Below are 15,834 nucleotides of genomic sequence, written 5' to 3'. Positions count from 1 at the left end.
AAAACATAAAAATAGAAATAATGACACTCTTTCCAATCCCTCTTCCCCATGCATTCAAGCTAGCTAGCTAGCTAGCAAGGCTGGGGTGCATGGTTTTATTTTTTATATTTATTTTAGCAATAAAATGGTGAGTATACCAAATGAAGAGACATGATTCTGAAACTTTACCATATCCTCTGGTCATTTCTTTTGTTCTCATTTATTATGTACAATAACTACAAACGTAGAAGAAGGAAAATATATAATGGATCGGAGATGGAAATTTGAACCAAACATAAATGTAAAGAAGACATAACTGCAAGCCTGCAACATTTCCTTTTGAAATCATAAACTACTTCACAGATATGCATGCAATAGTAACAGGTGTCAACTAACGTAGATTATAGCATGAACTACAACGACAGTACAGATAGTAAGTTTGTCCAATTACATGTCTGTACCCCCCCCCCCCACCCAAACCAACTCTCTTAACTTTTTACTTAAACCACCAGCAAATTAAATTTACTACTCCTTACTAGTTTTTTTTTTTTTTACTACTGATTCTGTTACAATGTAGTATCTGTTCATAATTACTTTCTTAACCTACTAAAGCACAAAGAGTCAATACTGTCTCACCAGAACTCAAACTCATTACTTTTCATATGAGAGAACCACTCACAGGATCATTGGCCTTACTAGTTTATTTAAAGTTATATCTGACATAAGTTTAAACTTGTATACTATATGTGTGTGTATATAGTAATACTTTTTGAGAGAATTAGTTTAGAGATGTAAATATTAATGGGGTGTGTAATTAAAAAATTGAAAATGGAGGTGGACGTGGCATGAAGTGGAGGATGGAGCTTTGGGGGTGGCGACAATGTCAGTGGTTAAGAGGTATGAGGAGGAAGTGAACGTTAGAGATGAGATCAGAAGAGAGCGGACTGAGCGGGGGATAGTGATTCCCTAATAAAAAATTATTAGCTAGGTTATCTACTTATCTCAAAGTTTGGTGGATGGGGTGGGGGGTAGGAGGTGAGATTAGGGCAGGGGTCCCTAAACACGTACAAAAGGGTACTATATATTTCAAATATCAAAGAAACTAGTGCGTCCAGATGTACTTGGACTGATCATGAATTAAATCAAATAGTCAATCAAGCAATTGTTTCTTCCCAATCTTTTAGGGTTCAACTCCAAAGCCCCCACGCCCTAGTCCCGGCCCGACAGATATTGCACACAAGTCACAAACATGATAAAGATAACTTATCGTATTTTGTCACTTCAGAGAATAAAAGTGAAGGAGTGCTTCAGATTGCTTCCAGAGTACGGCTTCTATCTATGGTCTTTTTTCTCAAGTTTCACCCCTGTGACCAAATGAGCTGTTCGTGCGAGCTAATTTATTATTGTGGTGGTTGTTATTGTGGTGGTGGAAATCCGAAATAGATCTAGGATAGTGGGGGGGTGCATTGACCATGAATTATTGATTTGTTCAATCTTTTAGCCGGGGCTCCCACTGTGATCCAACGAACCTAATAAACTAAGCAAGAAAGGGGCCCACCAGAAGTACTTAAGCCGGCACGGTGTAATGGATGGCACCCAGTTTCTGGGGTGGAGTATTAGTTTTATTTTAGACCGAAGAGTAAATGCACAAGCTGTGTCATTAATATCACTCTTAATACTCACACCAGAAACCCCCAATAAACTGCACCAGTGCTTCTGGGCTGCCCATATTGCATTTGCAGTAAAAGTCCACCTAAGCTACATCAATCACAACTCACAACAACAGTCTACATCCATTTCGTGGTACCACATATCAGAGGCGTTTAATTTCTTTGACCAGAAAATGTCCATTACCCAATTCATCTCTTCTACAATCTTCACACTAGGTTATGGCGCCTCGGAGAATGCAGCAGCAAATCACTGAAGAATAGTCATAATTACTCCACAAAACCTGTCTCATCAAACTGTTACCCGCCTGTGCTGTGCTTGCTAGAATTCAAATTCATAAAACGCAGTGTTTTTATGAATAGATCTTTCTGCATCTCACTCCATCATGGAATATGTGTACAGCTATATTGTTGATGGAACAAATTGATAAAATCCTCCATTCAACTGAATTTTTTATGTAATCCCTTTATAATTCAAATACAAGAAGACTTTGGATATGTTGAACAATCACAATTTTGTAACTAGTTCCAGGATTCATAGAATTGTATACTTTGGACTGAACAAGTATACCTCATTCAAACCCAGCGCCAGTCCAACCAGGCGCTGCTGAATTTTTACTCTTAGTTACTGCCCCAATCCCTCTTCCTCTTCCATGGACAATGGTTTTCCTCTTTGCTCTTCCATCATTGTCATTTGAAGGCTGTTGTTGGTTGTGGCTGTTTGTGGAGGTAACATTTCCAGAACTTCCTTCCTTGGGCGTATTTGTAGATGATTCACTAGATGATTGAAGTGAATTAGGAACCACAGAAGAATCTTGAGTCACACTGATCTGTGGAGTTCCAGCTGTATTCTGGTCCTAAAGATTGTACACAATGCCAAAAAGTGAGAAACTCTTTTCAAATAAAACAAATACTAGCACACGGAAGATTCTTTCCTTATCTCTATCAGACTATCACAACACACAACTGAAGAGAAACAGTAATTGGAGACAAATCCCAAGGTCTACCACTGTGGCTCATGACACAGAGTGACAAGAAAACTAGCTGATCCTTTAGAATTATCTTCCATTGTAATTTGTAAATGATTTGATACAATGGGAAGATGAAGCAGAAAGAAATACAGAGAGAAGCAACTAAAATAGATAGAGAGTACTAAAAACAAGCAACTTCATTGTCATTGCCACTCACATGGATCTGTAAAAAAAGGAAGCAATCTGTATAACAGACCCCAATTGATGAGATAAGAGTCTTGAGTTGAGATTAAGTATTTGCTCAAGTTTCGTATATTTAAGCAGCACATAGCTGTTATCAGACAGCCATTTGAAGAATGCTTGATACTTTGGTAAACTAACCAAGTCATGTTTTATTTATTGAAAGTGACCTCAGCACTTAAAGGAAGAATATACAATCATATGGCTTTAAAAATAAAGAGAACTGTTAAGAAAAATATTCATCAGGAAAAAAAAATGTTGAAAACGCTTAAATATTTAATGCCAGTGTGCATCCAGAAAATTGAAGAAAAAAGGGAGGAAAATTATACGTAGGGGATTGAGGTGGATGCTCTGCTTGGATTTAAAGCCTCTAACCGCCTCTTTAGCTCCTCCAGTCTAGCAAACTGGATGTTATTACTTTCTTGAACCTGCAAAGGGATTTTTTTAAAGAAGGCATACAGAATCTACATGCAAGGAGTAACATGGAAGATAGATACTAAGATACCAGATTATTTAGATCTTCACAAAGCTTCTGCTTTATAGCTTCCTCATCCTTTACAGCCTTTGTTGCTACTTCCCAAGCCTGGAAGTCAGCAAGAAATAATTAAATGGGAATACATATGGAGAACAACCTGACCCTCTAGTTCACTCTCTCTTATTTTAACAGTATTTATTTATTTTCTCTTTGTTTCTTCTGAAATGATGAAGTGCAAATGTAGTCATATTGACTTATGTTCTCGGCTCCCGTTACCAACTATGAACACAAGAACATGGAAAGAGGAAGTAAACGAGAGATAAAGGAAAGTATGAGACAAACCTTCCGTGCTTGTTCTTCCTTCAGCTTAGCAGCTTGAATTCGCTCAGTTGCCAATTCTATTTTCCTTCTCATGTGTTCAAGCGCTGAAAAAAGCATTCACTTTATTAGAATGATAAAAATTTAAAATACATAAATAAATAATTTTTAAAAACAAAGCTAAAAAAACAAAAATATTTGCCAAGACACAGACCAGCTTTCTTGGGCCCAGCTGTGAGTTTCATCTCCATACTAAGATTTGACAATTCACGTTCAACATCACGGATCTTAGAATAGTTTTCTTCAATATATCTGAAAAGGAGTAGAAGAGAAAATTAAAGGAAAAAAAAAAACCTTTATATAAATCGGAATATATATAAACATCTGGAAAATTAATATAATTGTTCAATAGTCTCATACTCCAATTACTATAAAGTATCTAAATTACAAATAAAATTAATGTGTTTTCTCATAGAAGGGAAACAGAAGGAAGCCTAGAAATAAGATAAGATAATAAGAGTTTTTAAGCCCTTGAAATGTAACAAGGAAATATAAGTAAACAGAAGCAAGAAATCAATACTTAGATTCATTTGTTTTCCCCTCCTTTATTGGGCTTATTCAGAGAGACAAAACTGCACCAGCTTCATATTGCCAAACACTTCACTTTGAACAGTGTTATGAAGCAAGTTGCCTTCACAACCTTATTCTATCATCTACTTGAAAGTCTTGAAGGATTTAGACGTTTAACCTTTGCTTCACAAATAGCTTTTATATATTTATTTTTCCACATGCTTTAGATAACTATTACTTTAGGGTTTTCAGACACACATGATTTATTTCTGCATTCCCCACCCTTGCAGGCACATCCAAACCAGCTTGCTTGAGAAGCATATATCCCCATTTATCTGCCTCTTACCACTTCATGAGGATGATTGACTCCATTTGTTGATCCATAACAGTGACCTTTTTCTCTAACTACTAGAGGAGTTAGTCAGAAACAAGATCAATCTTCAATATCAAAGTGGAAAGAGGATTAAGCTTCCATATCTCCGGAGTGTCTCTCCATTTAAGGCACAAGCCTAAGAGAAACTCTACCTGTACTAAATGCAAACACATTTTACTCCCCCCCTTCCATAGAGTTTGTCACCATGGTGGCTAGCATGAAGTTTTAGGAAAAGAGAGAGAGAGAGAGAGAGAAATGGTAGACTGGATAATTTGAATAAAAGTGATTGAATTGAGTTAAAATGTGTTCCAAATGTAGAGAAACTGTGTGAATGATAATGAATTAAACAGTTTTCCACAATGGTTTATCATATGTAGTAGTCAATCCTTTTCAGGTGACAAAGTTATTGGAACTTCCCAAAAGAGAACATGTGGCAAACAAAATAAGACAGAGAGGGAGTATAAAATTGAAGTATCTTGTTAATAGGGAATGTATACATACACATATTCAAATATTCCTGCTGTTGTTATCTCAACTCTATTCTGGCTCTCAACAGTCTGGTGTTTGATATTGGCATGTGATATACATTATGTATTTAAGAATCAGCTTCTTACAAACTATGCTTCTTTATTTTTAACAAAGTTCAGTTAAACTTGTTAAAGAACATTAACTCAACTATCCAGTTTGCAATCTTCAAACAATCAAAAGCTGAAGTGTAAAGACATAGCACCCAGTCACAGGATAAAGCATAGTGGTTTGAAGGGGACAGTGCCTATAGGCAATTAGGTATATGCTTTCCAGGTGCTAGTTGTAGAGATGCAAAATCTCCAGCCATTCTTATGAATCTCATAATGTTTCAAATATGGAAATATGCCTTAAGCTCTAGAATTAGAACTAGGCTATACAGCTATACTATCATTGCCAAAATAAGATACACTAGCACTCCATAGAGATAAACACAATTGAATCGCTACAGCTAACCAAGGAACCAACAAAGAGCAACTCATGCAATAACATTAAACAGCATTCAAGTGCAAAACGTCAAAATCAATAGAAGCGGAAAGACAATTAATGGATCGAAAATACGTGCAGAGAAGTAAGAAGTCAAACTTACTTCCTTAATTGAAGCTGCTCTGCCTCAATTATCTGAAACAAGCAACTCAAAAGTCACAAATGTATAAATGCTTCTGCCAGTAATTCTATGCGTGTGCCGTGTGCCGGCATAAATCTATGCATACATAGAGAGAATGAGAGAGAGAGAGAGAGAGAGAGAGAGACCTTTTCAGTGTAAGCGATGACAGGGGATTCTCTGGCGATGCCATCGGGACCTATCTCCGGCAGAAGAAGAGGCTTGGCCGTAGCGCCGGAGGTGCGATCCGGATTGGCATTGGAGGCCATTACAGAAGAGATCAGTGTAATTCCGGTTAGAAAATCGACGAAGGAGACGGATGTATCGAAAATCAGCGACCCAGGCGAAAATGCGTGCGGAAGCGTCGTCCTCTATTGCTTTTAGGCGGGCAAGCACGTGCCGGCTGAAGGATATTTCCTGTGATCTGTTTATCGCCACTTTTTAAACGTTAACGGAATTTGCCTATTCACTCCTTTCCAGCTACCAAAGTATGGAACCACCCTTAAATTAAAAAGGTCCGCTCCGAGAGTAAAATTTTCAGACTAATTTTAAGCACAAAGGACCGTCTTTAGAATCACTATCACTATAGAAATAAATCTTGAGTCATACAACCAGCTCACATGTCAAACCTTAATTTTCATATGCTAAGCTCTGGGATGAACTTGTAACATTGTTAATAGCATAATCAACTTTGCTCGAGTTGCCCGACATACATATTTTCATTGATATAATTATATATTTAGTCTTGATTTTTCAAAAATTAACTAAATTCAATTTAAAATGCCATTTGATAGAAGCAAATAATTCTAAAGGCAATTCTCAGGCTACATAACTGCAGTCTTATAGCATTTGCTATACAGTCATGCACTTGAAGCACAAGCAGCTTGCACACAACACAAATCAGATTCTATATAAAAGAGCAATGCAACTTTCATGACACAAAAATTCCAGACCGAGTAGAATAAAGAAAAAAAATTACAAGATGTTGATGCAGAAAATCAACATTCAAAATGGTACACACTACATGGCCAACAAAATTTAGTCCCCGGTGCAAACTCAATGTCGCCTCGTCTTGTGCTAAGGATTAATTCTATTCAGGCCCTGTCACGCCACCACTGCAATCTTGATGGATCCACAGCTAGTGTTTAATATAAACCGGCAAATTTCCTAACTCTAACGTCTACGACACCCTTCTGCTCTGCTAGAACCGTACGTGATGTCAGAAGGCTTGATTTATCAATGAAGTTGAAAGAAACAGAAACTCGTTTCATTATTATTCAAGCAGATTAGAACCTATTTGGCGCTGGCAAATTCGGTTTCTGTCATCTCTCATACAGTGGCCTCTGAAATGAAGCGTTGAATTGCCTCTTTTGTAGGCAGTGCAGGTATTGCTCCTCGCTGTGTTACTGTCAGGGCAGCACAAGCATTAGCGAAGAAAATTGCTTCTCTCAACCGCTTCTCATCCTGCCAAATTGTTGCAAAACAAATACTAAGTACCATTATAACATTAGATAATTAATGGATGGTCAATGGAAATAAACAACATGTTAGGAGGGGCGTGATGAGTAATGCACACACCTGATAGAGGTTCAGGTCAGAAGCTAAACTCGTGAGTAGCCCTCCCACAAACGAATCACCAGCACCAGTTGTATCAACAGCTTTTACCGCAATACTCTTCACTCGTCCCTTAAATTGCTGCAGAAAACAAAACCATAAAGAAAAAATGATTTATATTTCGCATTCAAAGTTTTCATGGAAGTTGGACAGAAAATATGTGAAGGAAAAGAAAAGCTTAAATTTGTTGAAGTAACAAATCACATTCAAAGGCATATAATTAGTTCAGGAACAGTATCATTAAGAAAGCCTTGTACACGTACCTTGGTGTAATATCTGCAACCTTCTGAGCCTTCGGTTACAATCAAAAGACGCAGATTTGGATGAAAGAGTTTCTTCATCACCACGTCATCATCATATGGATCATCTCCTCCGGTAAGGAATGAAATTTCATCCTCGCTTACCTAAAAGATTATAAAAGGCAATTAAGTCAAAGCACCATTAAAGATCTCCTCTACACGTTAACCTTCTACGTTCTCCACAAATCGTACCTTTATGATATCCGCTTGATCCCATATACTCATTATTCCACTCCGAGCAGCATCTGCAGAAGGCCACAAAGGCAACCTCAAATTTGGATCGTAAGAAAGTAGGCAACCAGATTTTTTGGCAACAGTCATTGCAGCAAGATGCGTTGATCTACATGGTTCTTCAATCAAACTGATTGAACCGTAGTGGAAAATAGCAGCCTGCATACAAGGCAATCTGTTTTTAGTAAAACCGGCATACACCTTAAAGTTTTAATGCTCTGAAGTGTAGGCAGAAGAAGTAAGGGGTAGAAAAGCAAACCTTTTTAATAAGATCTATATCAAGCTCTGATTCACGAAGAAGCATATCAGCACTGGGATTACGGAAGAACAAAAATTCCCGCTCCCCCTCAGCAGTAAGAGTAACAAATGCCAATGCAGTCCTTGCATTTTTGTCAAACCGCATGCCAGAGTTGTCAACATTGTGTTGTTTCAATATGTCAGCCAACATATGACCAAACTCATCATCACCCACCTAATATACATAAGGTACTCAATATTAAGCTGTTACCTCGATATGATATGGTCCAAAATTTTATACAACAGCTATGAGAGAAATAGATATGCATATGCTAAGCATGTATTCTAACTCATGTTTCAATCTCCAGAATGTTGGTAATTTAGGGACCGGGCAAGTTCAAGCACACAACAGTATAAAAAGTAAAAGCCAACGGCCTGTAGAAGACATGTGCGATCACCCAAGAATCCATTTTAACAAGTTAGTTGTAATCCAAACTAACCACAAAAACAAGAAATGGAGAGAGAAATACACCTTGCCAATAAATGCCGAAGAACCTCCCAACTTTGAAATACAAACAGCTACATTAGCGGGTGCACCACCGGGAGCTTTTTGGAAGGCAGGAGCTTCTGCAAGAGAAACTCCCGCAACTGTTGGAACAAAGTCAATCAACATCTCCCCAAAACAAACAACTAGCCGACTCTTCTCTGCTGATTTCCCATTACTAGCTATGGAGAGGTTCTTTAAGTCTACAAGCATCAAAATTCTTGCGATCAGTTGAGTATACCAATGATTGAGCTGGGTAAACAGTAAATCACAGAAAAATAGCTTCTAAGATTAAATTTTCCCATTAAGATCTGACATTAATATTGTCCAGAAAACCAATCCCCCAATTGGGTTATATAGTAAGCGGTAAGCCTCATTCAGTACAAAATACTACAAATTTCAGATCTTACTGGAAGAACTAACATTCTGCCACAAGTATATCATTTCTATGAATCAACCAAAAATGTATATCAGAGCTCACAGAAGTTAAAACCTACCAAAAATTCTTTAACCCCTACAAAAGGATATTAAAAAAGGACCTATTTTTCAGATTCATAAAGAATCTTTTAAAATGTGATATCAGAATTGCCAGGACAAACTCAATAATCAAGATTGAAATAATAACACCCCTCCAGGTGTGTCTCTTCCCTCCCTTTCCCTCTAACTTTCGTTTCTCTGTGAGATCAATGTCATAATTCTGAAAAGCCCATACCTACAACGCTAATAAATACGCCTATAAACTGCAACAACCAAGAGAACCCAGAAAGTTTCAATCTTGGCCAAGTAACAAAGATCCAAGAACAGAAATGCATATAGAGAACTGGAAATTCCATCGAAAACTAAAGAAACCAACCCGCAAAAGAGCCTGTACCCATTGTTTGTACATGCATTAACACAACATAAATATTCACGTTGAGGTACCTGGGACGGATTTATCAGCCATCTTCTGATCAGTGATGAGATTTCAGCGCCAAGACTAGAGGCTTCTGAAATATCAATAAGAATTGAATGCCTGCACACAAAACGTGGTGGAAAAAGAAAGGGGAAAAAGAAAGGAAAATAAAAATAACTACGGAGCAGTAATTTTAAAGGTGGAATCTTCAATCTTGAAGTCAATTAATCAAACATTCAAACCCGATGGGCTTTTGAAGCTAACGGGATTGAAATATCCCAGTTTGATATGTATCCAGCAGCCATTTTGTCACGTGGCGTCACTGCGTCAGCTTTAATCATGCTCCGTGATCGGCCAATTGCCGAATACATATATAAGGAGTTTTTTTTTTTTTTTTTTTTTTTGAAAATATATAAGGAGTTAAAATTTACTGTAAAATCAATTATTTTTGAATTTTTGTTTAAATAATAACAAAAAAAATAACAATATTAGGTCAGCCCAGCTAAGTTGATCAGTTAACATGGTAACTCCAAAATTTCAAATCTGAGTCCCAATGAGAATGACACAAATTATTATGTGGACCATTAACCATAACAAAAAGTACATTTTTAATATACTAAAAGTACATTAATTGTGTACTGAATATACATTATTTAATAATATAGTCTGCATAACTTTGTGGACCATGCTTCACACAATAATAATTGAGAAATGACTTATTGGTCTCTTTATTTAGAGCCGATTAGCTATAAGCTTATCTCATTATAGTTCTTCAAGTAGTGATTGTGAGTTGTCCTAATTACCTAACTTTTTTTAAAAATAAGAAAGTTTCTAGATGATAAATAAACATTAATATTATACCTTTTTGGGGGGGTCAAAATAGTGGTTTGTATTTGACTATGTACCAAAAGTATTTTTGTTGAAAATAAATGAAATTAAAGGGCATAATGTTGAAAAGAATATTGACAATAGAGCGGTGCTTGTCAGTATGTGGCGTGGCAGAATTGTAAAACAATGAGCTAAAACATGGACCATGGAATAAGCTGCAAATTATATGCACGTGCAAGTGCAACACGCTAGATTTGTACGTTGGCAATTACAAGCATACCTGTGTTTTAGTTGGCCAACAGATTCAGTTGTTGGAAAAGTTGTTGAAAAAATACCACTATTATTTCTTCAATTACAATATGATAGCATAGAGATAAAGCTAAAATAAATTTTTATATTTCTTAAAAAAAAAAAAGCAATTATACCCTTAAAAAAACCTTCAAATAGACCATTAAATTTGAAAAAAAAGAATGGAAGATAAATCAGAGGTAGCAACTAAAGCTTTTGTTCATATGGCATCATAAATAAATAAATAAATAATAATAATAATAATAATAATAATAATTATTATTATTATTATACAGTACAACTGAACAATTAATGGAGTACCTATTGACTTTGTTGTCAACTAGTCTTCTTACATAAAAGGAACGACTACATGACAACCATCGGTATATTTCAAAGAAAAAAATTGTATTTATCTCATCTTTGTCTACGAAGGCTAATGTCTTCATCTTTAATTTACCCAATGTAGATATTGATGAATGTTTCTTTGTTCTAGTTTGGTTAAATCACCCTTATTCTAGGTTTGTCCAATTATTGACAAAGATAATGGAGTTTGTCATCATCATCATTTAAAAACAATGTTTGAGGATTTTTTATTTTTTTTTGGAATAAGATTCATCCAACTTCCTCTAAGAAAAATTTGAATCAACGTAACATAGGGTTCATTAAACTTCCTCGTATGTCTCTTATGCTTGATTGCTTACTTGAGCCAATTTGTTCAATGTTCTATTATATGTGATTGATTTCTACCTCCCATTGTTGATTTATCCATGGATTGCACTCATCAATGAGGTTTTATCATATCCATATCATGACTTCTTCTCCTTTCAATAGCTTGATTGTCATATCACAATTTATTTCAATAAACACACTTCTGTGTCCGTTGGGACCGGTCCAAATAATTTGTAAACCTATAACAACACCCCAAAGCTTTTGCTTCCAAATCATGCATCACAATTGCCAATATTACAAGTGAAACCTTACAGGTTTTGTTGAAAAGTCATAAATCAAACTATAATATTTTACCTTCCCAACTGTCTCCTAGATTGACAAACATTTTAACTTCTTAGTCTAACTATCTTCGTGAACACCTTAACAATTTGCCAATCTCTTATTGCCTATTTACAAATCCAACACACTTTCTAGTCACACTCCTCTATAGTACATTTGAAAACCCATCATTTGTTTCTAGTAGGGTTTCAGGGCAACCATACTTGCCCCTATGTGACCTAAAAGTGCACTTGCTTATCTCTGGAGGGCTTACAAGTACATTTTCCGACCTCTGATAGACTTACAAGTGTAATTTTCGACCTAAAGAGGGTCCCAAGTGCATTTCCCGATCTTAGAGAGGGTCCTTCTAGGAGCGACCAAGTGTATTTCTTAAAGTGTCTACATGTCTACTTGCCTACCTTTATGGCGGTAGATTTACTTGTCAACATATTTGTATATTACCTATCACCATATCATTGTACTTACCAATTACTATATCATAAGACTGACTGGTTGTCATATTAGTGTACATACTGGTCTCCATATCAGTATATACATACCCGTCGCCATATTAATATCCTTACCTATCGCCCCAAATGAGAGGTTATGAGATCGAGCGTCGGTGGGGCAGTATTTATTCAATAGATTGAGAAAGTAGAAATAAATACTACAACATAATAGAGTCAGTAGTATTAAACAAATTTCATGTAGAAAGATCTTTATAAGATCAACTCAATAAAAAAAAAAATATTACAGTATTATTTATAATTCAAAAGTGAAGCTGAATGTTAATGCAATTAAATCATTATTAGCCGGTGTCATACAAGGAAGAGCGATGATAAGCGCTATAGCGGACACGTGGAATTATGATCCTCCTTTGTACACTGAGTTTCTTCGTTCACTCGCGTTTCTGTTGCTCCGAGGATAGGGATGATTCTGAAGATGAAGGTATTCACCCCCCTAAGGTGCTTGTTTAATTATGCATTGGCTTCAAGGCCTGGTTTTCAGGCCGATCCAGTAATTCTTTTGTAGGCCGAAGTAGCTGTTCGCCTTTGATTTCCGTTCAATCGCAGCCACCGTAAGTCCGCAACTGCACCTACGAGCAGTCCGCCGTCGCCACAGGTTACTTTTTATCCCTCTATTTTTTCCTCTTACTTTTCTGTTTTGTTCTTACATCATTTACTTTGATTGCTCTTCAGGTATCTGTTAAATCTGTTCAATATCACTGTTTCTGAGACGAGAGAGATGGAGAGGGAGAGAGCGCGCGATAAGGACGAGGAATGGGCCTGATTTCAGTGCCAGAAGTGATGGTATGGTTGAAAATTTATTGAAAGCTTGATTAGCTGGTAATTCAAATATTAACACTAATGTATTATTGTTTTTATTTCAATTATGAACGTTTTTTGTTTGCTTTCAGTTCTTCCATCACTAATTTCAGAAAATGTTATCATTAACAATTATCTCCCTGAAAAACAAATGATCAAAATGAAATTCCCTATATGAAGGGGGAGCTGAAGAATCAAGTGCATGCATCATTCATCATGCTACTCTCATCACCTATTGTGTGAAAGCTAGCAGGGAATAGTCCATTTTGCAGACTAGTCGTTATACATTTGGTACAAGTAAATAAGTCTTGGTTTATAGTTGTTTATCATTGACTTTAAGAATAACAAAGCAAACTGATTTGCCGGTAAAACCAAGAAAATTTAACAAAGCAGGTGCATTGCAATATGGACTTGCTATTGTGCAACTGCCTTGTGCTGTTATAAACCACAAAAGATGGGCATAACATACAGCTTACTTCTATGTTTTCCAGTTCTTTGAGTTTGTTACAAGCTTAGATGTGAAGTGTCAGATACTTTATTCTTTCCTTCATTTTAGTGTAGTATGTATCTTTGTTTATCCACACCAGCTTCTTTGAGACTATAGTTAACAATTGAAGATTTGCCATATTGAGCTTGCATACAATTCTCTTTCTTTTTAATACCACATTCAGGGTTGGTGACAGAAACTTGATTCTAGGTAGGGGTTCTATGTTACTCCATTCAGATTCAGCTGCAACTGGTGCTGTCAATGCAAAAGAGGCTATCCCATAGTTTAGAAGTTGCCCAAAGGAAAGCAACACAATAAAGTCCTGTTCTGTCTAGTTAAAATACTACGACTTCTTACAATCGTATTTAACACAAAAACTTGGGTGAACAGTCATATATTCCAAATGGAAAACAATTTGGATTGTTTTAAAATTTGGAAAAGTGTTTTCCTTTTACAGTTTGGAAAACAGAACTTACTTGAACACAAAACTTTCTTTTCCATTTTCATTTTCTATTTTTCTGGAAACATGGAAAAATAGGTAAAAACGTAACAAGCCCTATCTTCCTTTGTACGAGTTTTGATGACTTGTGGCTCTTCTATGAGTGACTTAAGTGTATGGTAATGTGCTGTGGCTTTGTTGTTTCTAAGCTATATCCTTTATAACCTTCTCATTTTTAGGTTCCAACTGGTTGGAGAATTTTTGGGAACCTAATGGATGCAGGAAAATTACCAGTTTGTGGAGTGGAGAGTTTTGGGACTGGCTCTGACCACATTCTTGAGAAAGATGGTGTATGGTATGTGCTAATGTTTACCAACAATGCATTCCTTAATTCATTTCTTGTAACTTCTGAAATATGGAGTTGGTATGTGATGTATTCTGTTCACTTCCCTCAATCATTATGTTACGATGCTGCTTCTGCTGCCCATTCTTTTGCCTTTACATTATATTTTTGGTTTTCTTTTGTATTTCAGAAGAAGCTAGGCTTACTTTGAAAATTGGCAGGGTTCTAAAATATTCTGAACTAAATCAAGTATTCTGCTGCCCATTCTTGTTGGATATTACGTCATTGATTCCACTGATGATTTCTCTTATGTTGATCCAATAAGTTGCCAGAAATTAATACTTTTTTTTTTAACCAATCTCTATGATGAACTGCAGCTATTAAATAACAATTCCATGATTTTTTTTGCGGATAGATGAAAGTGTCACATCCAAAGAGGGGTTCATTTTGTTTTCACATATGGGTCAAGTATTATCTTTTGATTATTGATCAGCATCGCACTTCTATATTTCTCGTGTTTTGTTTATTAATGACTGGAAACAATACCTAAACTTGCATTTCAATGCTGCAACTAATATTTTGGAAGCCTGTAACTTACAAGCTACTGGTTCTGTGAGTGGTGGTTAGAATGTATATTAAGCAGTTTGAACTGGGTGTCTCACAACAGAATGTAGATGCCCAAACTACATTGAACCCACTGATAGGTGTGATTGCCTTCTGTGTGCTAGTCTGCCTCATTTTTCTGTTGCATAAGAGTTTCTACTGTTATTACTTCAGATTTCACAGTGTTTATCAAAGTGCAAGGACTTCACAGGAAGAGAGAAGCCAACTGTCATTACATAGAAGCACATACTGCACTGGTATTATGTGCTTGACAGAAACCTCATTGTGAGGATTGTAGCAGGTTGCACCTTCCATCTTTCTCCGATGTGTTACATGGCGTATTATTTTTTGTTCTTTTTGTTGCATGATAGCATTATAGCAATAGTAAAGAAACTCCACATGAAAAATTTGTATAATTTATCTAATAAAATTATTTATATACTGTATATATGTCAGTAAGTTCTCATGATCTCAACCAGATCCCTATTTTTATATATGATTCTCGTCTTCGTAAATCACCTCTCTATGGAACTTAGTTGTGTATACTTTTAAGCTTGTTTTTTACCCAAGATACTTAAATCCTATATGTTCAAGAAATATTCAGATGTGTTCTTAATGAACAAGATAATTTGTTCCTAGGGAACTGCTTTATTGTCTCTACCTGCTCAAATTGCCTTTGTTTACACAAGTATTCCAATGAACAAAGTGTGAATATGAATGTTTTGCTATAACTGAGCTGTTTTCTATCATTATTGAGTCTAACCAGGAGTCCAGGACTATAAGCTTCAGCTTTACTAAACCTAAGAATTTAATTGTGGTTATATTTAATATGAATGTTGGAAATACTTGTAAAAAAATTGCTTCAATGTTGGGACTTCAGGTCTTACCATGACCTTTAGGAACTTTGATAAACCCTGCAATTAAAGTATGTGCTCCATCTCAACTAAAAGCCTAAGCACATATTATATTTTTTTTTTTGGGGGGGGGGGGGGGGG

At 36.1% G+C, this 15,834-nt stretch overlaps 2 protein-coding genes and 1 long non-coding RNA gene across 4 annotated transcripts; 1 reads left to right on the top strand and 2 right to left on the bottom strand.

Moving 5' to 3' along the window:
* Positions 1 to 2,057: 2,057 nt before the first annotated feature.
* Positions 2,058 to 6,183, bottom strand: LOC115998415. Its single transcript, XM_031237991.1, has 7 exons — positions 5,872 to 6,183; positions 5,708 to 5,739; positions 3,865 to 3,962; positions 3,675 to 3,757; positions 3,363 to 3,440; positions 3,187 to 3,285; positions 2,058 to 2,503 (listed from the first exon to the last, which is right to left on the bottom strand). Exons 1-7 carry the CDS (start codon positions 5,989 to 5,991, stop codon positions 2,219 to 2,221), a joined length of 795 nt encoding a protein of 264 aa, XP_031093851.1. The 5' UTR covers positions 5,992 to 6,183; the 3' UTR covers positions 2,058 to 2,218.
* A 423-nt stretch (positions 6,184 to 6,606) lies between these two features.
* Positions 6,607 to 9,831, bottom strand: LOC115998248 (probable fructokinase-7). Of its 2 annotated transcripts, XM_031237755.1 has the most exons (8): positions 9,569 to 9,831; positions 8,636 to 8,850; positions 8,126 to 8,338; positions 7,828 to 8,025; positions 7,600 to 7,740; positions 7,301 to 7,417; positions 7,016 to 7,186; positions 6,607 to 6,920 (listed from the first exon to the last, which is right to left on the bottom strand). In XM_031237755.1, the coding sequence occupies exons 1-7, from the start codon at positions 9,588 to 9,590 to the stop codon at positions 7,052 to 7,054; spliced, it is 1,041 nt and encodes a 346-aa protein (XP_031093615.1). In that variant the 5' UTR covers positions 9,591 to 9,831; the 3' UTR covers positions 6,607 to 6,920; positions 7,016 to 7,051. The 2 variants fall into 2 exon arrangements, with proteins under 2 accessions (XP_031093615.1, XP_031093614.1); XM_031237754.1 differs by having other exon boundaries at positions 6,607 to 7,186.
* A 2,643-nt stretch (positions 9,832 to 12,474) lies between these two features.
* LOC115998495 lies at positions 12,475 to 15,354 on the top strand. Its single transcript, XR_004093904.1, has 4 exons — positions 12,475 to 12,764; positions 12,842 to 12,952; positions 14,133 to 14,248; positions 15,014 to 15,354. It is a non-coding gene; the product is annotated as an uncharacterized LOC115998495 (long non-coding RNA).
* Positions 15,355 to 15,834: the final 480 nt, after the last annotated feature.

This window comes from Ipomoea triloba, chromosome 12 (assembly GCF_003576645.1).
Source record: "Ipomoea triloba cultivar NCNSP0323 chromosome 12, ASM357664v1".
Classification (NCBI taxonomy): domain Eukaryota; kingdom Viridiplantae; phylum Streptophyta; class Magnoliopsida; order Solanales; family Convolvulaceae; genus Ipomoea; species Ipomoea triloba.
The sequence above is the reverse complement of the archived record's forward strand: the minus strand, read 5'-3'. Positions and strand labels throughout refer to the sequence as shown.

What these genes read in the sequence shown, in the direction of transcription:
- LOC115998415 (XM_031237991.1), bottom strand. Translation starts at nt 5,991, where the DNA reads ATGGCCTCCAATGCCAATCCGGATCGCACCTCCGGCGCTACGGCCAAG. An exon ending in TCATCGCTTACACTGAAAAG is followed by an intron (nt 5,740 to 5,871) that starts GTCTCTCTCTCT and finishes TGCTTGTTTCAG; the next exon opens with ATAATTGAGGCAGAGCAGCT. An exon ending in GTGAAGATCTAAATAATCTG is followed by an intron (nt 3,286 to 3,362) that starts GTATCTTAGTAT and finishes ATCCCTTTGCAG; the next exon opens with GTTCAAGAAAGTAATAACAT.
- LOC115998248 (XM_031237754.1), bottom strand. Translation starts at nt 9,590, where the DNA reads ATGGCTGATAAATCCGTCCCAG. An exon ending in GGCTGATAAATCCGTCCCAG is followed by an intron (nt 8,851 to 9,568) that starts GTACCTCAACGT and finishes TGATGCTTGTAG; the next exon opens with ACTTAAAGAACCTCTCCATA. An exon ending in CTTCGGCATTTATTGGCAAG is followed by an intron (nt 8,339 to 8,635) that starts GTGTATTTCTCT and finishes TATGTATATTAG; the next exon opens with GTGGGTGATGATGAGTTTGG.